The 22,985-nt window shown below is 38.0% G+C and overlaps 1 protein-coding gene across 15 annotated transcripts in view; it reads right to left on the bottom strand.

Moving 5' to 3' along the window:
* The window catches only part of PHF14 (PHD finger protein 14), a 126,218-nt gene that overhangs the window by 84,261 nt on the left and 18,972 nt on the right, over positions 1–22,985 (bottom strand). For 14 of the 15 annotated variants that reach the window (XR_014517656.1, XR_014517657.1, XM_083467923.1 and 11 more), the window contains exons 6-14: positions 18,696–18,807; positions 17,543–17,680; positions 16,227–16,373; positions 15,252–15,522; positions 14,373–14,479; positions 12,772–12,867; positions 10,763–10,866; positions 8,082–8,213; positions 2,570–2,738 (exon numbers count right to left, since the gene is read on the bottom strand). Coding sequence is in view for 13 of the 15 variants with exons in the window: in XM_083467923.1 (XP_083324049.1) it covers positions 2,570–2,738; positions 8,082–8,213; positions 10,763–10,866; positions 12,772–12,867; positions 14,373–14,479; positions 15,252–15,522; positions 16,227–16,373; positions 17,543–17,680; positions 18,696–18,807 (1,276 nt within the window). In the remaining 2 variants the exon portion in view is untranslated. Of the gene's footprint in view, positions 1–2,569; positions 2,739–8,081; positions 8,214–10,758; positions 10,867–12,771; positions 12,868–14,372; positions 14,480–15,251; positions 15,523–16,226; positions 16,374–17,542; positions 17,681–18,695; positions 18,808–22,985 lie in introns of all 15 variants that reach the window. The other variant, XM_083467924.1, reaches the window with a different exon arrangement.

Raw genomic sequence — 22,985 nt, 5'->3', positions numbered from 1 at the left:
AGGTTCTCTCTAAGAGACTCAACCTAGTGCAGACTCTTGATGTCCTTTTGGCACCACACAATGACTTTTTGATTTTCCCAGACACTTATTTATATCTGTGGAAGAATTGTTTTAACTGCTGCTTTCATTCTGCTCTTTCTTCACTATTATATTTATTTATTATCTCGTGATTTTATTGTTTTAAGTGTGAAATAAAAGCGAATAAAACATTAAAACGGTTTTTAAAATTTGATTTATGAATGAAAGGAGGATATTCAATGATAAAGAGCAAAAATGTCAGGTCAAAGAGGATCAAAAAGATAGACAGTAGGTGGCACACTTGAACAGTTCTTGAGCAGCTTACCAATATCAGGACCAATCAAAATTTTGGAACTTTATTTCCATTTTGGGAAGAAAAAAATGGATAACTATGGGCTGGGCAAGGCAGTGCTAACAAAGAATGTTACAACTGGTAAGATTAGAGAGGTCAATGTTGCTCCTACTCTGAGCAAACTCATTGAAAACAATGTACATGCCTAATGTACACTGTACGTTCAATGTAAACACATCAAAATTAATGAACCTGCTATTGACTACAACCAAAAGTTTCTACTTTAAACTTAAAATTAAGTAGCAATAATAAAATAAATGATACAAATGAAACAAAAAATAACTATGGGATGGGGAATTGACTGAAATGCAGTTTGTGTAAATAATTGCAATATAATGGAATAAGTGGAAGAGATATTCAAGTACAGGCAAGATTGGCAGTTGTCATACCACGTAAGCAAAGGAAGCACAGATTTTTGAAATTTCAACAAATATGCTGTAGTGAAACGTTTGTTCATACTTCAATGTCTGGAGTTGGCATTTTGCTACTTAAATTCATCTAACTCATCTGGCTAGGGCAAGAACAAATGGCAAGTGTTTTTGCAATTATCTATGTATATTTCACACACACACACACACACACACTAATAATATTGTTTTGACAAAATGCACTCCTTAATTATGAGGGCTTGCTCTTTGTTTTGTTTTTTAAAGAGGTAGAACACAAATTGCTTTTTTATCCAGAACAGTACTCCCTCTTCTTAAACGGAAACACAGAATGCTGTCATGCATTAATAAAGGCAATATAAACAGTACTAGACGGAGAACGTTTTCTATAAAATAGCACTTAATCACCCACAGCAGGCCACAGTCTACACAGAGAAGGTTAATCTTGTCAAGGCAAGCAAACCACACAAGCATCCCAGAACGAGGGATTTAAGTGACTCAAGTTTATTGTCTAACTTTGACAAGCTGCTGCGGTAAGACCTCATTAAAAATAGATTAGTTACAGCATACATAACATGTTTGCCACAAGACAAATTTACTGGATAAATATAAAAATTCTCTCATACACCTTTGTCTCAGAGGATCAGAACAAAGTTTGCAAAAGCATCAAGTAACTTTGCCATTAGAGAGGGAAGCAAACCCTCCCAACATTCTATGTCCCAGGCAAGCATGTCAGCGTTCGGGAGAGGGTAGGAACAAACAGCGCCCTAAACCCATTCTATTGAAAATGCGTCCACCCACTACTCTGAAATAATTTGCTTCTTCAAAGAAGCACAGGCATGACTTACCCAGCCAAGTAAATGTAAGCACAGAAGGAGGTATCCAACTGTGGTGTCCTGTTTGTGCAAGCGGAACTTCGCCACCTCCCAAGCAGCCCCAAAGTATTTTTCAGAGGGCCAGTGGACAAAGGAAGGGGAATCCAATTGTGTCCACTAGTATGGCACTGGATCCCACCCAGAAGCATTTTCTCAAGATGAAAGTGTCTTGCAATTCCTCCACATTCATAGGTGTGGCAGAATACAGTGGTACCTCTGGTTATGAATGCTTCTGGTTACGCACACTTCAGGTTACGAGCTCCGCTAACCTGGAAGTAGCTGCTCCTGGTTGCGAACTTTGCCCCAGGATGGGAACGGAAATTGCACGTCAGAGGCATGCGCGCAGCGGGAGGCCCCATTAGCGAAAGCACGCCTCAGGATAAGAACAGTTTCAGGTTAAGAATGGACCTCTGGAACAAATTAAGTTCGTAACCAGAGGTACCACTGTAAATTTTGAGCACACGTATTCATATGTATAGACATTTGCATGGCCTACTTTTGACACATGACCATCTCAGAACACAGAGCAGTGACCCTTGTATGAAAGTGCTGTTGCATTAATATTTATCAGAATGTGCAGAACGGAAGTCTGGACATGCAACATTTAAGGGCATTTATTCATTACCACTAGAAATTCGTTAAGGGACCACTTTATGAGTTTTAATGTTTTTAAATATGCTTATTTGCTGCCACCCTCTGCAAACTTTAATAGTCAAAGATATATAAAATAAACCTAAAAATAAAATCTTCAGGGTATTTTATGTTTCATAGCTGAAGCAAGTATCTGATGTCTAACATGTTTCACATGTCTTTGGGGAAAAAGCTAGAACATAATAAATTACAGTCATCTTTCACATAGAGGTTCTTGGCACTTAAAAAAAATAAAAGTTAAAAAACAGGAGACAGATTTGTGCCGCTCTGACCGAGCTGTCATTTACCGTGTTTCGGAGAGGAATCTTCTTTGGTTCTGGGGGTACATCCTGTGGAACAAATTTCACTGGCTCCTTAATCTGTCTCCTTGATCGCTTAGTTCCATCTGGTAAAGTTTCCATGGCAATGTCGGCTTCCATGTCACTGCTACCTGCTTGGTCGCACTCTGAACACTGCCTGGGAGGACAAAAAAAAAAAAATCAAACTCAAGACAGCAGCTGCTAAAGCAAAATAAGAGCATGCAGGCTGAAAAGCAAGAGCCAAAGACCGAAAAGGGTAATTCTTACGGTGTAAAAGAGCCTCAAATACAAAGAGAAAGACATACATGCAACAAGACTTTTGCTTCTCTGAATGGTACATCCCATGATACCAAAAGCTACTACTTACACTCAAGTTTAAAAACAGCTTGCACAGGAGTGTTTGGGGTGAGGGGAGAAGAGGGCTGTTTGGGGGAAAATAGCTTAACTCTGTCCTGTGCTCTGGGGTTCCAAGCCACGGTGCATGTATAGAGATATATATCACTCAGCAAGACTCTTCTCCATCTTCCACCATTAAAGGATCCAGTAGCCAACATTCATTGGAAACAGAATTGCTTCGCAGAGGGGGGAATCAATTAATTACTTCAAAAAGGCAATCCTATGCAAACGGACTAATGATGAGATATCATTTAGCATAAATCCAGAGCTTGCTGCAAAGAAGTTTGGGGGCAGGCCCTATCAGCAACACTTTAGTCACACATAAAAGTCTCCTAGAATACAGTGGTGCCTCGCAAGACGAAATTAATCCGTTCCGCGAGTCTCTTCGTCTAGCGGTTTTTTCGTCTTGCGAAGCAACCCTATTAGCGGCTTAGCGGATTAGAAAAAGGGGGGGAAGCGGGAAAAAATCGGAACACCTGCAAGACGTTTTTGTCTTGCAAAGCAAGCCCATAGGGAAAATCGTCTTGCGAAGCAGCTCAAAAACGGAAAACCCTTTCGTCTAGCGGGTTTTCCGTCTTGCGAGGCATTCGTCTTGCGGGGCACCACTGTACTTAAGAAAATTAATTCAGACAAAGATGCTTTTGGAACGAATATTTTAAGCATTCTAGCTGTAATTTGCAAATGTTAATCAATTATTGTTTCTGAACAATTGCACTCATGGTAAACATTGAGACTACAAGCCTATGTCAATAATGCCTATCAAGTAGAGTCCACATTTTACTCTACAGGTGAATAAAGCAGAAATTCTGCTGTACCTTAACTATTAAACCCTTTTTTATTTTTTGCAGGGGCTAGGAGACACTATTAATCTGCTACAAACCCCTTCAGTTTGAAATCCTAAAGCTTCCACTAGAGAGTAGGCCCCAATGGATTCAGTGCATATTCATTCTGAGTAAACATATTTAGAATTGGGATAACTGGAAATCAAAGTAATAAAATAAAATAAAAGCAAAACCTGAGGCCCTCTCTGCCACAAAGTAAATTAAGGCCTATGCTGGTATTAACCTGTGGCATAAAGAACCTATTTCCTAATATAGTTGAAATGGCCTCTTTAAAATGACAGACAGAATACAGTGGAAAATGGCCCGATTTGACTGTGTCTGCACTCAGAATTGCTCTCTTGTATTATCCACTTATATAGTTTCCATTGCTAACAGAGCATTTGACTTGCATTGCTGGTGCCTTCTCATGCACACATATGTAATACACAATTCCTTTTTCTCATGCTTTCATTCATGAGGCCTGGAAAAATTATGCTGTCTATGGAACCTGTGAAAAGAAGTCAATCTTCCTAAATTGACTTTTTAAAAAATGTATATTAAAACCCACGTTTCCAAGGATTGTTATAGCTACATAATGCAAGCATGAAATGAATAAAGTAAAGAAGAAGCTGTGAAGAAGGGAGAACACAAACCATTGAATCGTTTTACATGTGATGACAAATCCTACAATTTATAGAGATTCCTGCACATATTACATTCAGCTATAAATTTCAGTATTTTCATTCTTCCTCAATACAAAGCTGTTACAATCATATATGTACCATGCTAGGGCAATGACATACAAGCTTATTGGCCTCCCAGCCCAGAAATCCAATTAGGAAATGTGTCAGTTTGCAAACGGCCACCAACAACCACTATCACCAACTTCAACCCAAATTCTATCAATAGTAAAAAAAAAAAAAAAAAGAATTATTTTTTTTTAAAAAAATGGTACTACATACTAGATAATAATGAACAGAGCTGATGTTCCAGGGGTTAATGGGAGTAATATTTGAAACACCAGATGTACTACAAACAGCAGGGACAATGTTCTGTTGTACTTAACACATATAGTTATACATTCTTTCTACTGATCTTGAAGAGAATTTACAAAGACAAATCTAAAGATGAAAAGGATGCAATCAATAAGGCTCCGTTTCTCTTTTAGAATCGTATCTCACTGAATATACCCTAGCTAAATTAAAAAGGAAAGACAAGTTTGGGATCCGAAGTCTAGCTGAAGCATGAAATTCATAGCAAACACATGCCAGCTTTTTGAAAGAAAAGTCTTGCTACCTCCCCCTGACCTATTACCACTGAGACGTTCAGTTTATGTCCTCTTGATCTGATAGCTTTATGTCCTCTTGATCCAAATGAACCTTTTCAATATGATTAAACAGCAAAATAATCTGGGTATTGGAAGTCATCCTTGCTTAGATGTAATGCAGTGACAGTGAATTTGTAAATGGGACCACCAGAAAATTCAAGAAAAGTCCGGGCACTTAGAAAGCAAGGAAGTTAAGGGAGCTACCCCTAAATTAAAGTTATATTTTTTTTGGGGGGGGGGGAACCCTCCTCCTCTCATTTCTAATCTCGAAAAGAAGAAGAGTATTCAAAGAATAAAAGAGGGTACACCATACAATGAGGAAGGGTGTGTGTAACCCGGGAAATACAAGTATCTTCTGCAGTTACGTTTTCAAGGTCTTCTCTGATAAATATATGGTCCAAAACATAATTTAATCCAAACTATTACTCAGGACTTGTTCCCAGTTAAGGTTATTTACAACTGCACACTAAAATAATAAATGTGAAGAATCTCAGGATAGTTAATCAGCTGGATCTCATTCAGAATATATAGACCTAACCCGAAAAGTAAATATTTTACTTGATGGTTTCACAGTCAAAAGAACAGGGTGGGTTCCAAAAGCATATATCCCGAGTGTCAAAGACTAGGGCAAACGGATGTGCCTTCAGTTTAAGAGGAAAGCTGTATAACAAAGGTGCCAGATGTATCTCTGTGGGAAGGGAAATGCACAACCTAGGAGATGCTACACAGAATGCCCTCTCCCAGGTCACCACCTCCTGAACTATTGAGGATGATGGAACTATCAAGAGGGCCCCCTCTGCTGATCATAAAACCAGAGGGGGTCTGTAAGAGAGGGAAGGATAACATCATCTTCAAGGGCAATGACAGAGGGTGCACTGATTGAGAAATAGGGATCACATCCAACACTGCAACTCTGCTGGCACCAGATGCCCATAAGGAGAATGGAATTTAGTCTTTCTCTCTCATGCCATCCAACCTGCTCCACTCCCTCTAAATTAGTTCCGGAGAGAGCCAATTTTTTTTTGGGGGGGGGTGTACCAAGGGTGGGGGGAGAGGAAAGGAAAGAAGAGGAAATAGAAGTCCTCCTGCACCAGCCAAATAGGGGGTCCCTTCCAACTCCGCAATTCTCTGATTTATGTTTAAACATAAATATGAATGGTTTGTGGAACTAAATAGTCTTGATTATAGTAGGACCATGAAAAGCAAGGAGGTGTGTTTATTGTAGAACAACATACTGCAACCCTGTGCAAGAAAGATGACATCCACTGTCAGAAGTGGAAAGGAGATATTGCCCACATCAGGTGTTCTCAAGTGCTGCAACACTCAGTCCACTCTATGTAAGCAACTGATGTCCTGTAGCAGTGTCGAAGACTGCCACTCCTTTATTTTGTTCCATACATTGTAATGGAAGCTGATGAAAATTGAGCTACTTACCATCGCATAGCCTCAGCCTATTTCTTGCTCATGTTACAATATGACAAAACCAGAACAAAACCCAAGACCTGAATAGTACAAGAATATGACTACTAACTTTCCCAAGTGTTAGTAGTTGTTGAAATTCAAAAAACTCTTTAAGACATATAAGCTATATAGAGGTTTGAAATACTGCTGTAATACTCCTAGTACTCATACCAGTTTATATGAGCAAACTGAACTGTTAATGTTTGGCTACTATTACCAACTCATTTTTGGCATCTGTACATCTTTCCTCTCCAGTTTCTAGTTACATGGAATTCACAAAATGATTGCTAAAGCAAATCTTGAGTTTGGGACTTACAGCAACATTTTGCAATATGCTTCTGGTCAATTCAAAATTACCAAATGGAAAACACCTAATGGAAATAAGGGAGAATGCTGTTTGGATCGCTATAATATAGATCAAATCGTGTATGAAATAATGTGGATGATCCAGTCATCTTTAAAATTCTGCAAAAATCCCGGGAAAAGTGTAGACACAACATTGGTACCACACAATTACAGCATTAGAAACAAATTGTGGGAACATGCACAGCCTTTCTGAGGACCGAATTCCTTCTCACCTTAATTAGCAATAAAAGAACTGATGACATTAACACTAACCAGCGGTCTCATACAGCCAGGGATTCAAACCACAATGTAATGCTCATTTCAGACTCTAGGTAAAACAAGAATCTTAGATAGCATTACCTATATTTAGGGTTAGTACAATTTCCCCTAACAATGTAAAAGTAAAACAACAGTGAAAAATTCCCTTTCTTGATGTGAAAGCTCAGACCCAGGAGACAAATGTGGCCATTTGGCGTCTCATTTGGCTTTTGGCATTCCCCAGGTAACACACCCTCCACAGCCATGCCCCACTTGCCAGTCCTGCTTTAGTGTTCCTATCTAGCTATAATGAACCCTTGAACTCAAATGATGCACCTTACTATCCTGAACAGGGAAAAGAAAAACTAGCCTACTTTACGGCTTAGCTGGTAATGCATGAGATGGTTAATCCCAGGGTTGTGGGTTCAAGCCCCATGCTGGGCAAAATAATCCTGCTTTGCATGGGGTTGGACCAGATGACCCTCGTGGTCCCTTCCAGCTTTACCATTCTACATACAAGAGTACAATTCACAATGGTTGCTCTGCCCATATTTGCCTCTGGCATGTGGACTCTGGAAAGCTGCCTATGCAGGAATGAGGCCCTTGGGCTGAAAAGGGGTCTTCACTCCTTCATTAGTCCACAGTAAGTTTTTTTATTGTTTTTTTAAAGGAAACAAAATAAACCCAAGGTACAAATACGTGATGAAAGGGTGGATCTTTGTTTTGCAAATTGTTTGTAGTCAACAATCAATATAGAACTCCAACTTTCAGTAAAAAAAATAAAAAAAATCCTTGCTGATAAAGACACAGAACAAAAACCTTAGGAATAGAAAAACCGCTGATAGACTGAGGCCCTCATATTTGTAGTACAATGCATTTACAATATTCTTACCAGTAACTGTTTTTAGTCTTCCTTGGCATCCTTGAAAGTGGAGGGTCCAGACATCCAAGATGATAATGGAGTTTACAAGTATCACACAGCAAAAGGAGGTGTTGATCATGGTTCTTCTTGCAAATCCCACAACTTGGAAATGCAGGAAAAAAGTTTCATTTGAGATAATGCAAATACTTTACTGAATCATCTCAATGTTTACATGGGGTAAGATCCAGAGAACCCCATGCATGAGCAGAAGGCATTTCCGCTTGTGCAAAGGGTGGTCCTCAATTTCAGCTAATTCCCCACTCCAGTGGCCCTTCACATCACATCCCACAATGTTTTGAAGGGTCTTTGGACCCTCAGGAGCAGCCAGGAGGCCAAGCGGGCGGGCATTAAGGCACTGCACCAGAAAGGAGACAGCAAAGCCCTGTTGTGCAAGTGAAACTAAGCACTTCTCTGGATTCAAGCCATCATTAATATTTCCCTAATATTTGCTAGATATTTGTGACTTCTGATATATTGATTTTTATATATAATTTCCCTTAAATTCACATTGAGGCCGGTTTGGTCCTGAAGGCAGAAGGTTGGCCTGAATTTAAATCCCACACCAGCTATTAGAAAACCACAGGGGCCTGCAAATAAAATATTTCAAACTTAAGTCCTCATCTGTAAAAATAATATCCTTTGAATTCACTTACTTTAAACTATTCACTTACTTTGAATAGTTGCTGGGAGAATGAATGCAATTTAATTGTAATGATATTTGTATTTTACAAAGGATGTAATATTATGACTCCTATTATTGTAAATTAATGAAGGATTGCAAATAAAACATTTTATGTCAAAATAAAGACGAAGCAAATATGCAGTAAAATAAAAATAACCGTTGTGATGGAAAACACCCTCATCCTTGGACATGCTAGTCATGTAAAAAAAAGTTCAGCAGCAACATTTTTTAATCACTTGTACATCAAGTCCACAAGGTCATTCAGCAGAGGTACCCCCATTTGGTAAACATCATCCCAGAACAAATTAACATTCAACAGAAAAAATCAGCAATTCATAAAAATGTGAACCATGTGACAAGAGTGGATAATTTTAAATATACTGTAGTTAACTAGCATAAGATTTAGGGAAGTATTTCGTCTCACCACACAAAATTAACAGGTAGATGTCATTACCACAAGACATGGTGATGACCACTAGCTAAAGGGCTTTTAAAAAGCTTTAGACAAATTCATGGAGGGCTGTGGCATCAATGGCTATTAGCCACAATAGATAACTGGGTATATTCATATATAGAAAGTATATACTTCTGACTACTGGATACAGGAAACAAACAAGAGATGGCTACCACTATCATTATCCACTGAGAGCTCTTCAAAAATATCTGGCAAGTCACTGATGGAGACAGATCAAGCAAGGATGTTTTCATGTTCCTAAAAGCATTTGTAGTTGTTATAGGACATAATGCAGTCAAATGCTCCCCACAAAGAAACACAAGGTGGTATTAAATACTTCTAGAGATTGCTAGACTGATTTTTGTTAGTCACTGAAAATTTAAGGAGATACTTTTTATTAGCCAAATTGAGGGCATTCCATGAATCTTCAGATGCATTTGAACTGGTTAACCAAATATGGACCCAGTTCTTGCACTTACAAAGAACTCTTTGTCACTGGGTTATGACCAATCTGAATGGTGAAACCCCATACAGTGAGTAAATATTCTAACTGTTATAATTGTATTTTATCTTGCAGAAAGGTAGCTTTTATATGGAGTATATGTTTCAATACTTGTATCAAATATTTATTTATTTTTTAAAAAAACCAACCATAATGGTAAATGGTAAAAAGAACTAAACATATAACAATGAGTAAATACATCAATTACTCAACAATATATTAACCTGAATTATGAAAAATACTAAACTTGAGGATCAAATATGCTTTGTTATATTAGGGCTTAATAAACCGTTTAAGTAGTAGATAGGTAGCCGTGTTGGTCTGCCATAGTCAAAATAAAAAAATTCCTTCCAGTAGCACCTTAAAGACCAACTAAGTTAGTTCTTGGTATGAGCTTTCGTGTGCATGCACACTTCTTCAGATACCTTGGTCTGCCATAGTCAAAATAAAAAAATTCCTTCCAGTAGCACCTTAAAGACCAACTAAGTTAGTTCTTGGTATGAGCTTTCGTGTGCATGCACACTTCTTCAGATACCTTCTTCAGATACCATGGTATCTGAAGAAGTGTGCATGCACACGAAAGCTCATACCAAGAACTAACTTAGTTGGTCTTTAAGGTGCTACTGGAAGGAATTTTTTTATTTTAAACCGTTTAAGTTCATAATAATTTCATTCAGACCTTGCTGGTCGATTTTAAATGCAAAACTTTTTATGTTTGAAGGTTCTCAACCATATATCACAAAACAGATTAAAATCTCAGGTATAAAAGGAATTTCCTTCTGAAGTGCTGCCAATGGATAGAGAAAATCTCAGTAATGATGTCTGGGACTCTGATGATAGTTATAACATTTTTTTAAAAAATGATTTTAAATGAATCAAATTAGCTGCCTTACAACAGTGGTGTCCAGGAGTAAAGACATTTTATTCAGTTGTTTGGAATAAAAAAATTACTTATAAAGGTCTCTTACTCTATCCATAATCTATGTCTATTGTGCTGTGTTTCTACTACTTGCCTATAGAGAACTGCAGGGAGGGTTGTAGTCTTCTGGGTTCCACCCTCCTTTTTACTCGGCTTTCTTTCCTTGGGTGCTCGCAAAATTGCTGGTATGTTCAATTTCTATTGGGTTTGAAGAAATACAGGATAATTTGTGAGAGGCATATATAACATAACATTCCCCCTCATTTACTGCTCAGCAATCAAAATTTGGCTGTGCCCAATATACTAAAAGTTAGGAGAGAAAACTGCTTAGTCAGGCTGCAAAAATGACTACACTATATATTCTGTCCCCAAGTGAGCCCTATGAGAAATGAAATTGCATTCACATATTTTCCAATGCAAAAGAGAGAGAGAGAAACCAAAGACATTAAAGCCCTGGCTTTTTAACTTTCCCCCCTTTAACAGAGGGAGCTTTAACAGAGACAGACAAGGACAAGCTGGTTTAGAAGGTTAAAAAGAAAAAGAAAAAAGAAAAATCCACCACACTTCACGAAAGAATATTGAGGCAGTTTATTTTCCTCACCATCCCTGCTACAGTGGTGCTCCATAGGTTAATTAGAAAAATTATCTTATTGGACCAAACTCTGCACAAAGCAGGAGAGATTCTCTTCGGGTTTCTACTAATCTGCAGTATGCTAGCTTCACAGACAGCAACCATCTATCAAAGTCATTTCTCAGTGGCCCTGTGGGCCTGCATCTGTTCAACCAACTGGAAAAAAGTGTCATGCAAGCTGTGCAAATGAAACTACTAGTTTGTATTATTATTAAATGATTGCACCAGGAAACGTATTTGTGAAAATTTGACCCCCCCCCTTTCTTTTTAAAAGGGATGAACTTCTTATTAACAAACTTAAATTCCGACTCCCATATGTATGAAAGGCCCATAAAAAAACAGGTTATATTAATCATCTGGGCCAGTTTCACAGAACCATCAAGCACTTTGTAAAACCTTGCTAATTCTCGTGTTGAATTAACACTTAGCACAAAAACAAGGATAATTACAAAAAAAAGAGCTGGCCAATGGTCCAGTTTCTTAAAAGATCATTTTAACATTTTATAATCTTAAAAAGCCAACTAAGGAGTCAGACAAAAACAAAAACAAAGATCTGATTATATATTGGAATGACACATTCCCCACTTTCTTGAGGAATCTGCTAACTGCACTGAATACCAGATATAAGCCTCAGTGAAGGATGAATTGGGAAGCACTAAAAGAAAAAACCAGCGAAATTCATCAATCTTTCAGATACAAAGTGCCATATAACTTCCACTGTTTGTAGAACGGGAGAAGCAGCTGTACAACAGGCACCAAACTGTGTAAAGTGTTCATTGTGCTCTTTTAATGTAGCTGAAAACATAACCATATGTTTTGATTCTCATATTTGATTCTGCTGGTTTACAAGTGCAATACTGTACTCTTTAAAAGCTAATGAATTTAATAATTGGGAAGCGACAGTATTCACTTTTTTACAACTGACAAAATGATCAGTAATCCTATTTAAAAAAAATAACCAGCTGTACCCTAATATTCTTCACTTCCTATGAAGGACATTCCCACATGCATAATTCATTTAAAACTACAGCAAATTACATATGCTTTCAGTTGCATATTCAGGAAACAGGGGGGAAGAAAACAATATACCCTAAGAAAACCTGCTCTTTGAAAGCTACAGTGAGGGGGGGATAGCAAAGAATGTGGTTAGATTAACTCATGCTTCAGGTTTAGCTTCATCACAAATGACAGGTCAATCAGTTACACCAAATGAAAGAATTTTGCAAACAAGATAGCTAATCCAAAAACAAAATTAGGCTGCAGTTTCCCAGTAGGTAGGCGCAGAGCCCTATATACATTTCAATCAGAAATCATTATCTGCAGAATAAGGCCAGGACTTTATCAAATGTATCTTTTCAGCCTCAAAAAGTGACAGTAACAAAGAGAAAACCCTATTTTTAGGACTCATATGACCCATAAATAAATAAGATATAAGGAAAGAGGGGAGGAGAAAAACAATGGGAAAAACCAACCTGCCCAATTATTCTACCAAGCACAGCCCATATTCCTTGTCCTTCATTTCGCAGCTTTGCATTCACGTTCTGAAGTTCTTCTAAAGACTCACACAACTAAAAAAACAAAGCAGTGAAAAATACTGTGGAAGTTATTTCGTACCTCGTATCCAGGAGGAGGCATTCTTTACTTATGAATCCCTTTTCTATGAGAGGTAATTAAATAATAAAATTGTTCACTCATGTCAATGCAACTGAAATCAGTAAAGTTAATCAGCCATTCAATAACACCAGAAAGAAAACATGGGCATCCATCTGGTTAGTAAGGGAGAACCTAAAGTAATTTTGTCTGACAATAAGACTATAATGGCAGTCAAGAAACATCAAAACAGTTCCACTCTGTTATTTCCATCTGTAAAGATGTGCCAGGTTTTTCTACACAGGGAATCAAGATTTCAGAGCTATACATCTGCACACTTGAAATAAGAAAATATGAAGCCTTGTCACATTTTTTAAGTGTAACTGGGAATGATGTTCTCTCCTCCAGACTACTATTTATTTTTTGACAATTCCAACAACTATCATTACTTTCATGGGGTGTGCGTGAATGCACGGCCATGTCTTGTTGAGAACAAATAAGAACAGCAATACAATAGGTAGCATTGAATTCTCTAGTCATGTCTTCCATTCCTTGTGATCAGTGTGGCATACATGTGTGTATTCACACAGCAGTCGCTGCAACATTGAAGGCTTCCCTCAAATATCCCAAAAGTATCCACTGACGGTATTTCAAATCAATACTTCTGTTTACATCAACCTAACAGGAAAAACATATCGCCAACATCCCAGATATCTAAAGTTGCATACAGTGGTGATCAACAAAGTGGTTCACTAGGTAAAATTACTGACAGCTGCTGCCTGGTGACGGTATGGGAAGAACCACAGTTGGTGATAAAACTACACATGCTTTGAATACAAAAGATCGTAAGTTCAATTACTGACATCACCAAAGAAGCGGATAAACAGGTGGTGTCAAAGACCTCTTTGTAAGATCCTGGAGAGCTGCTGTGAATCCAAATAAAAAATACTGGACTAGATGGACCAAATTCATGGTTACTGAATGGACAGGAATAAGGAGCCCACACGAGCAGAGGGAACTGCCCAGTCAAGACCTATGTTACTGTTCCCATCTTTTTACTTCGTTTTTTATTGTCATTTTAGTATTTCTATTATGTCTGTAAGCTGCTTGAATATTTTCTGTGAATAAAGCAAATAATAATAATTTGGCAATCCCGGACTCTGCCATCCCTATGATTAAAGCTAGGACTTGGAATTCCTCCTCAGTTACCCTAAAGTTCAAAGGGAACACCTCAACGCAAGCAACTTTTTATGCTCATGATCGTGAGCAGATGCACACAACAAGCGAGAGTCAGGCTCTTGTACCAGACTGAGAAAAGCTGTATAGACGAGAACCTCTGAGAAACATCTTAATCTTTTAGTGAACAGCAGGTGACGGTTACTGAACGACCATTTGATTTAAGATGGGTTTTAGTGGAAGTCAATGGTTTTCTAACTATAGATTTATTTTAAATACAGCATATGATTTGAAGCACATCATTTACCTTGTTATATTCTACATGAAGTTTTTCCTGTTCGTTCTCCAGCTTATCCTTAATTTTCTTCTGTTCTGCCATATTTTCTTGGATCTGGATCATGCGCATGTTTCTCTCTAAAATAAAAGCCAGCACTTTCTGTATTTCATTTTTCTTTCTTTTTTTTTTTTGAGCATGCAAAGCAACAGAATGAATGTAGGTAACAATACATCATATGACAACATTTCTTCGCATTCAATGTCACATGCAGAAAACACTCTCTGCAGCTGAACAACGCTTACGATATCTCTAAAACATCCAAGCTATGGATATTAAGATCAAAGGCACATAAAAAACAAATACTAGTAGGTAATTCATCCCTTGCAAAGCAGAAAAGGAAGGGTGACAAGGGCAAGAAACTCGATTGCATTACTGGAGAGTTTTTACAGAGCTACGCTTGCACCTGATCTCAATAGCAAGGGCTGAGGGAGGAAAGAAGCAGCATTAACACCAATTAATATTGAGTTAGAATGCACTCCAAACTTTAAATACATTTTTAACTATCCCACACATTATTTTGAAGCAACATATATGAATATTTACTTGGCTACTTGGGGGCAGCTTTGTTGCTTTAAAATTGTAATGAGGGAATGATAGTGCTCACAATACAGGAGTATATGGGTGGCTTGAAGTTTAAAGCAACTCCACTCTTTCATCTGTAAACCATTCCTTCAAAATCTAGACTGGGGTGGCTAACCTGCAGCCTCCGATTGTTGCTGGATTCCAACTCCCACCTGCCCAGCAAGCCAATGTTCAGGGATGATGGGAGCTATAGTCCTGCAACAATCGGAAAATGAAAGGTCAGCCATTCCTGGCAACAATGCAAAGCACATATCTTTTTACCCTTACCAAAATAATAATTGACAAAATCAGCGGTCAGGGCTGGCTGTTTGTGTTTTCTTCTTCCATCCACACTGGAACTGGTATCTGAAGTATCCACTGGAAAGATGTCTGTGCTAATTCCCATTAATTCTGCTTTGCGCATCAGCTTACGTATTGCTGAAGCGCTGCTAGTGAGCGGCCGTGGCAGTTTCTCCCTTGGTACCCATGCCTGTGGCCTCGTGGTACGTGCTATTTCTGACTTAGCACGATACTGCTGTAGTCTGGCATTAATTCGGGCCTACAAATTTTAAAAAAGCAAATCAAAATAAAGCTAAGAAGCACATAAACACTTTTGCTAGAAAATTTAATCTCCATTTCTAACACTGAACACACAAATCTATGGTGAGAGAAGATTGCTTTTAATAGCGCAAAAGAACTGATCCTAAAATAGTCTCTGGACTAGAAGCGGTAGAGTTTGAAACAGATGTATTTATGAGCTTCCTCAAGAGAAATCCAGTATTGGTTTCTGTTTTCCATCATGCTGATCCTTCACAATTGAAATTCAGAATTCTCATAAAACTCAATAAGGAACGAATACATCAGCAGGCAAATTTTCCCAAATATCTGGGTAACTCAAGCTAGAAATGGGTAACTCAAGCTAGAAATTGTTCAGGCTGACAACAGACTGTGGCAGAGGTAAGTACAAAGACTCAAAGTGGGGGGAGCACTAGCAGGCTTGGGGTGGGGTTAGATTTATTGAGCTGGAGGAAAAGTGGGGTCACAGAGATATCATGCAGCTGGGAGAGGTACACATGCTTATACACCTGAGTTTAGATTATCTGCAAGCAGGTGAATAGTGATTCTCAAACATTTCATACTATTTACAGCCATATGCATTTTCACTGGCAGTCACAACAATTCCATCCTTTCCCCTCTGCCCTGATCTTTCTCACTTACTATGCTATATTAAACACAAATACAAACTTGGCTTGGGTATACTACCTGAGCTTCTGGTGACAGTTGTTTCTCTCTCTCCTGCAAAGACATTTTGCAATAAGATTGCAAAGCCAAATAGTTCTTGCGCTTCCACTTTCTATCCATCCTGTCTGCATGTTGCTTGCAGTAAGCAAAAAAGGGATCTGCAATATCCTGTTCCAATTAAAATAAAAATGAAGAAGGCAAAAGCTTATGAAAGAAAATAGTTTGTCAGCCAGGAAAAGCAGTATTTTAATTATATTTTATCATGTAATTTTAAATTGCCATTATGTAAGCCACCTTGAGAGGTCCCCCCCCCCAAAAGACAGCCTAAAAGTATTCTAAAGTAAATGAATAGTATAAATAAATAGGATGGTACACGTACACGTACACACACACACACACACACACACACATTTTCCACAATTTTGTTAGGTAGGGTCTGAAAAAAATGATTCTGATGGCTTTTAAGGTATTTTAAGCAACCAAAGCTAGATTAACGTAACATCACTACAAAGAATATGAAATTCTTGTTTTGATTCAGCTTTTCAAACTCAGTGCAAAGTTTACAAATTAAATAGCCACATGTTTATCTACATATAACAGATACATTAGTTTTAATTGTTTAGCTACTCATAAGTGGTATCACTACAATCTATGTAAATGTTAGAGGTAAACTTTCAAGTTTAATCTCATTTCCAAAGGGGCTTAAAGACTGAGTATCAAGCAGCTATTTCTGTGTGCCATTTTCCAAAGGCGTTAATGTAGAAAGCAATTACATACATGAATACTGTATAGAATGGGGGAAATATTTTCATACATATATTGAAAAGCATATTTGTTTCCCTCTGCTCATTCAAACAACTAAGCAAGTTTTGCACTGCCACACAACTTTCTTTTGTTTCCAAATGCTGCAGTATACATCAACATAGGTAGCACAGGAGGAATGCTTGACAGATAATCTTGGAAAAAATAATCTGACCAAAATGGTGGATTGCTGGTGGATCAGAACCATGTATGATTAGAAAGTCATTGAGATGGAAGGGAATTGAAGATCATAATCACTCTCCCCACACATATTCATCTTTCTAGTATGGAATGGATCCAAGAAAGATGATTCCTGCCAAAAATGTCTACATGTTTCAGGGGAAAAGGTTAAAAGAAAAAGAAGGGAAGGTACAAAATACGCCTCCTGCATCTCAACACAGGAAAACTGAAGCAATCAATATTAAGTAAGGCAATCAACTCAAATATTTCTTAGATATTTTAACACATCAATTTGAAGTTTTAGTCATAACAAAAGTCACCTGGGTTATTTTCACTAATGCAGAATATTATCATACCTCTTCAGCTGCTGCTTCTGACAACAGGCCTTCCTTCTGAGCGCAAGTCACATGGAAATATGCTCGGCACATCCCAGCATCACAACTAATGCAAACGCCAGTTCTGGCAAAACGGGGATCTTCACAAAAACTGCATTCCTGTAGCAAATAAATGAGAGAGAAAACATTAGAAAAGTATTATCTTTATACAGTAACGTCATACAGAATAAAGTAGTAACTTTATATAGTACCTTAAAATGTACTATATATTTTACAGAAGACAAGAATCAAACAAAAGGGAATGAGAAAACGAATAAAACAGAAGTATATATAAGATAGTACATTCAACCCTAACTACAACTTTCCCCTACTGTCAGCAATAGTTTTCATGTAAATTACCATATCCGTATCTATATATGCTTATTAGAGTGGGGTATTTGCATAGGACATTCCCCAAAGATAGGACATTCTATCCAATCTTTTGACATGCCAAGGCAGGTTGCAATAAGTGATACACACTTAAAGCCAAGTAATGCATACCGGTCCACAGACAGCAACAACGTACATACTGAAAAAGATGTCCTAAAAACAAACAAACCCCTTTATTACATCTGATATACCATTTAAAAGTTTAACATCAAGACAAGAGTTAAAAGTGTGATCTTCAGTGAGCCGCGTTTGAAGATTCCGGTTGGGGATGAGGGAAGGCCTCTCAAGAATTCACTCGAGGATTAATTGTTTGAAATCTCATATATTCTCAGATCAATATTATTGTGGTCTGATGGCTAAATCTTTACAGTACTGTAGAGGATTAATTGAGCTGCCCTGCATTTACTTGACTGCCCTGTTATTAGTCCTGTGGAATTAGTTGCATAGTTCCTATCGAATGAGGGTTTCATAAAAAAATTGAGACTATATATAATAATCTTCAATATAACCAGATTATAGAGTTGGAAGGGGCCCTGAGGATCATCAAGTCTAGCCCCCTGCAGTGCAGGAATATGCAGCTGTCCCTTACGGGGATTAAACCTGCCACCTTGACATTATCAGCACCATGCTCTAACCGACTGAGCTACGTTTTGAGCGTTTAGCTATAATGAACTGAAAAGGAAACAAACAAATATAAGCTACAATCATACAAATTATCCCCAAAATATATCTATTTGAATGTTACCTTAGCACCATATTTGGAATAGTTCATTTCTGTAAGAGTAACTGGCCGCAGTTTGTCAATATCTCCAAATGCTACTCCTGGAACATAGAGTGCACAAACAATGTGGACCCATCTATAACAAAAGAGGAAAGCATATACGGTTCATTTCTGAGCACCAAGAAAATTACAGACAAGGAAAGAACAGTTTAGGTGACCCAGATGTTAATGGGAGCTTCTACAAATACTACAAACATTAAGTCACCATGGTTTTGATACAACTAAATGATGGGACAGGAATGTAACTTTTTTGTAATAACAATTAATTAATATGTACTTCAACAATATTTCACAATTCCCCTTTGAACGAATTAGACCGAATTAAGAACCTGTGATAGTCTCCCTACTGTTTTAGCCAATTTGAAATACAATCAATGGCGGAGAAACCCTATATAGTGCCATCCTATACAGCTGGCTTTCATACACATATCTGCTCCTGGTTGGAGAAATCTATGCAAAATAGGTTTCTGTTAACCCTGTGCTAGCTTAGCACTTTCAGAAAATTTACAAATGCACAGCTCAGCAGAGAATTTATTCCCACTTCCCCTACAACAGCTGATCAATAAAATTTTACCAGGATGTGTCCACTGGGATTGGGGCGGATATCCTGGGGGAAGAAGGGGGAGCCTGAAGTGTACTAATGATATGAATGTTTTATATTCTGTATTATTTAATAGGAATCTGAAAGCAATCCATCCATATGCAGAAGCTGCTTGAACATCTTTGCTTATATTATAAAATTGCTGCTAGTTTGTTCTTAAGCAGAAGGGCAATTCTGATCTATGTACATGTCTTGCACTTCCAGTGTGAAGGCCTTACGCCAGGGGCAGCCAATGTGGTGCCCTCCAATGCCTTGAACTACAATTCCCATAATCCCTGGCCACTGGCTATACTTTCTGGGGTTGATGGAGTTGTAGTCCAAAATATTTGGAAGTCATTATTTTGACTACCCCCGTCTTAGATCTTACTCATTTGAAGTCACTTCTGAGTCTTTTTTATCAATGTTTTGAGTTTTAGGCAACACTGAACTATCTAGCAATTTGCCCCAAAAGATCCAAATATTGAAGCCCCCAACTTTAAGATAGTCTGTTTTTTTGAAATTCTAGAAGTTTCCCTCTTTATGAAATGCCACTGATGTGTTGCACTGGTAACAATTTTACCAGGGAAATAGTTGCTCTTATTCACATTATCTTCTATTTTTTTTAAAAAAAAAAGCCAAGGTTTTGGCTGGTGATTTTTGATAGTACGTTTTAATGCAACCTCCCCATTGCACCCTGCAGAGTTCAATATAAAGATACACATCTTCAACAAGCAGCTGCTTCTCAATTTAATTTGCACAGTTTTTTCATGCTCCACTGGTGTATTAAATGCTGCTGCACTCTGTAGGAGTTTATCTATGATAAACCCAACAGCTGGCTGCTTGCTTCATACTGACCTTCTCAAAATGTTTTAGTACATGTCACACAAGTACTGTAGTATTACAGATTTAAACTGCCATTTCAGTATGATTGGCACACAAGTGTCTCATTTCCTTAACCACCTATGTATGAACTCCATCCTGAATCTTTATTAAAAGCACAGAAGTCAGTCAAGTTCACAGCTGAGGCAGCTTCAGCTGCATTTAATACCAGTGCCTAAATGTTTTCCTGCTCATTTGTTTAGCCGCACATGTTTGAGAACCTTGTAATTAAGACAAATTGGGTAATCAAAGAAGAATAATCTTTCTTGTTACTTCCCCATCCATTTTGCTCCAAGCTAAGATGACAGATGTTGGTGAAGGGAAGGGAAAAAGCTGAAGCAAAATAAAGACAATAGTCTTAGCCCAGTTAGTATCATATCATGTATACAGAGCAAAACAATATATCCACATTGGTGCTCAGGAAACTAAAGAGTACATGCAAAAAGTAGATTTGTTTCAAATTAACCATTCCACTATCTATTCAACCTCTTCGATGGGAAGGGCAAAGAAAATCATCCCTCATTAGAGAGAGAATATTACCAGGTTTAGTTTAACATTCTGACAATTTTTTAGTTAGAAAGGAAAGCTATGTTATTTGTTTGTAGCACATAATTTGGTGTCCTGGGATCACAGGAGGTTTGACAGCCGTTTGCAAAACTCCACATTGACATCATGTACACACAAGTGGCAACCACAAGAAAATGTATTATATTCCTAGCCCTTAGAATGAATGTTCAAATGTTCAGCCAGTTTGGAACAGAATCACTAACATTGCTTTGACCTTATCCAAGGAAGGGAGTTTCAGGGGGGCAGAGAGAGTGAACTTAAAAAGGACAGCTTTTTTTTTCTTTCCCACCTTCCTGAAATCTTTCCCTATTGTGCCAGTCCTGAACCTATGCACTTTAATGTTATATAACAGTGTGATGAAGAGTTTGAAGACTGAGAAAAGAGGAAGGTGTCCTTTTAGCACTCCTGAAATGTTCCTGTATGGCACGTAGTTGTGTTTTTTTAAAAAAGGAACACCACATGACACACATCCCTCCAACTCTAATCCCCCTTCCCGAACACCACAAGCTTTCAGAGCTTAAGCAGACCAACTCTGTCCCTGCTTTTCTATTCTTTTTGTCAACCGATAGCCTCAATACTCCATGGATCAACTGTCCTCAACATTTTATAGGCCCAGGAAGAACGATAGGGTCTTGAATGGTCGTTTCTTAATATCTTTTAATTTACAACTAATATGCAGAAACTGCTACCTTATTTTTGGTGGTCCTGTTTGAGCTCCAGATTGATGGGCATGGAACCTCCCAGGTCCAGTAACAAAGGGAACAAGCGGGACTCAAAACAAAACTTTGCAGTGCATCCTCCATCTTTCCTGTTTAGGAGTCCAACCAGCCATGCACTTCCCACACCTATACTTCCATTGCTATGGCTGCTGAGCATGTGCAGTCCTGGAAGTTTACCATGTTTGTTTTTAACTTCCACAGTATCTTTAAGTATCTGATTTTAACCTATTTATTTTGGTAAACCTCAGTGCGCTACTAAGAGGCCAATATATTCCTCTTGCTTTATGTTGGTACACACCACCCCGAGTTCACTGTTAAGGGAGAGCAAGGACAATGATTATGAAGGGGGGAAATCCTGTTTTTAAGGGTTGTTGCTACAAGGCACTTCTACACAGCTGGATAAAAGCACTAGGTTTTTGAAAGTCTAGCTTCATTATAATCTGAGTTCAATTTATTTATTTGTTTATTAATGCAGAGTCTGCCAATATGGCTTCAACAAGTCCTCAGGGCAGCTTACAAAATAGGTTGTTTTCTTACACTTGACAATTGAACAAGACGTAAATGCCAAGATTTTTAAACTTGGAGTGCAATTCTTTTAAATGCAAAGACTCAAATTACAGCCTACTGTGTGTGGTTTCAAATGCCAACATCCATTTCAATAGAAAGTGTTTAGTATAGAGCCAAATTCAAAATGACAAATACAAACCCATGAATACAAGAAATTTATGAATGGTTTAAAATTGCTGGGACTTCTGATTCAATATATTCAGGATATTCTAAGCACAAAAGGGCAAATGGAACCATGCTCAGTTTGACTGTGTGGAATGTCCTGCTGAGTTTCAGAGGTATTGTGTTAATAACAGGAGCAATGAAATCGATTAAGCTTGAAAGCACCAGGTCATGTTTGGCAAGCTTGTTAATGCCTCACCAAGAAATATATTCCAGTGTCTTAAACAGCTCGGTGGCAGTCTAAAAATTCCTTAACAGTTATGGGATGACAGACTGCAAAGTTTTGATATGGGGCATATTTCCGCACAAACATTTTGAAACAAGCAACTTCCCAACATAAAACTTCCCAGTTATGGAACTACCTCCTATTAACATCTATCTGTCCCCCACATTATTTTAATTCAGGCAACATCTTATGACCTTTTTTTCCTGGCAAGCCTTTGGAACGTAAGAGGAGTGGCTTCATATGTATAATTTAATGCTGACATTTATGTTGAATCACATATTATATTTTGTATTGATTTTGATTTAATTATGAGTTTTTGTTGTTAGCTGCAGTGGACTCCCATGAGAGGAAAAGTAGGTATACTAATTGAAATAATAAAAGTGGGGGGGGGGGGGGAATGCCTGAGTAGACAGAAACCTATGAGAAGACTACCCAGTGTCACAAAGTGAAAATTTTATAATTCCTTAAACTGTGTGTTTTAGAACACAGTACATGGTTCTGACCAAACATTTAAGTTGTTTGTTTAGTCCTCCTCCTGAGTAGTTCACAAACCT

This window comes from Podarcis liolepis (assembly GCF_965112155.1).
Source record: "Podarcis liolepis genome assembly, chromosome: 12".
Lineage (NCBI taxonomy): Eukaryota > Metazoa > Chordata > Lepidosauria > Squamata > Lacertidae > Podarcis > Podarcis liolepis.
The sequence above is the reverse complement of the archived record's forward strand: the minus strand, read 5'-3'. Positions and strand labels throughout refer to the sequence as shown.